A 1,493-nucleotide genomic window follows, 5' to 3' on the forward strand; every position below is an offset into this window, starting at 1 on the left:
AGGACACTGACGAGTCTCGGAACTGGCAGGCCCGAGATGCTTCCCACTGGGATGCTGGTGTGACCCGGCAGGGCTCTGCTGCGCCGACAGAGACCAGGACCCACTTTTCCAAGTGTGGCCTTTTTCAGGCTGTTTTCACAGTTGGAACCCAGCTATTAGAGCGAGGCTGCCACTCCCACACTCGTGCGTCCTTGGACACTTCCACGGGGACAGTTAGGACATAAGGTCAGGTTGAGTGAAACACTGGCAGAGGTGTGCGACGCCACCACTCGAGAACGCCCAGAGAGTGTGAATTCCAACATCCGGAGTCTGCCTGGGCCGGGGCCAGGCAGCCTTACACGGGCTGCTTGGCTTTGGGGGTGTTGCACGGCAGGTCCCGGGGGCGTGACTGTTGACCTGGCCTCTGTGGTCTCTGGCAGACGGGGCTCATCAGCGAGACGGCAGCTGCCAGAGTGGAGCGTGTGAAGCAGGAGAAGAGGGTTTTCTGGAAGTCCCTGGCACGGGTCACGTTAGCAGGAGCCCCATTGTCACCTGCACAGGTATGGACAGTGGCACGGCCACGCTTTCAGTGGGGGGAGCGCTGCCCTTGTCACTTGAGAGAGCAAAGCTAACTAGTGTCGTTCCTGAGCTTAAGTGTCAAGACAGAGACCGAGATGTGTAAAAGTCTACCGTTTTGTAGTAGTGGCTGCTCTAAAAACCCTTTTCCTGGAAGGTTATGAACATGCAAAACAGGTAGACTACAGAAAAATTTCAGACATTGCGCTACATGTGACGTGAACACACCTGTTACATGTAGTGACTTTGGCAGGCTGTGTGGCAGCCGCCTGGGGCCACAGAAGAAACTGGCCTGATCATTTTTGGCCGTGTCTAGAAATCACATCTGCCTATTAAAAGGCAGAAATCTGACACCATTAAGGGTGTCTGAAATATCTTTTGGAGCAGTGACAGTGTGTTTGGAATTGTAATCCCTGAGAAGAACAGTTGTGGTAAGTTTTCCTAAGTTAATCACTTGTTTTCAAGACTGACTCTTAGCCTGAAGGCTGTGAGGTCAAACACCCCATCAGTGGTGTCAGTCGGTCCTTGAGAACGTGAGATGTCCTTCCTGAGGAAGTGGGCGACCAGAGAGGGTGTCCTGGCCCTGTACTCCCCGCCCCCCGTGTGGCGACGACTTACTAACCTGGCTCCATGAGCACTGGAAGGAGCCGCTCTTGGCAGTTTTAAATGTAGAGTTGAAAAGCAAATGAAGCATTGAGAAACATTCACACTTGGGCTTTGGGGTAAGGTCATATGTGTCCAAAGTCTCCTTGGACCCTGGGCACGGAGGGCGTCAGATCCCTGAATCGCTGGGACCGGTCAGAAACGCCTCCACACTGGACTTTGTCAGGTGACGGCTGTGCAGCTTCGCGCCAGTGCCCAAGGGGCGCGCTCGGTCGGCTTGGGGACAGGTGGGGGGCGTTACTCACTGCACTCATCAGCTCGCTCTCACTCGCCAG

General features: G+C 54.8%; 1 protein-coding gene across 1 annotated transcript in view; it reads left to right on the forward strand.

Moving 5' to 3' along the window:
- The window catches only part of FIRRM (FIGNL1 interacting regulator of recombination and mitosis), a 36,458-nt gene that overhangs the window by 34,644 nt on the left and 321 nt on the right, over positions 1 to 1,493 (forward strand). Inside the window, exon 23 of the mRNA XM_037035322.1 lies at positions 420 to 539. Coding sequence (XP_036891217.1) covers positions 420 to 539 — 120 coding nt within the window. The remainder of the gene's footprint in view (positions 1 to 419; positions 540 to 1,493) is intronic.

The sequence above is a fragment of the Sturnira hondurensis genome, unplaced genomic scaffold (genome assembly GCF_014824575.4).
Source record: "Sturnira hondurensis isolate 20B ecotype Veracruz unplaced genomic scaffold, ASM1482457v3 Scaffold0022215, whole genome shotgun sequence".
In the NCBI taxonomy this organism is placed as follows: Eukaryota; Metazoa; Chordata; class Mammalia; order Chiroptera; family Phyllostomidae; genus Sturnira; species Sturnira hondurensis.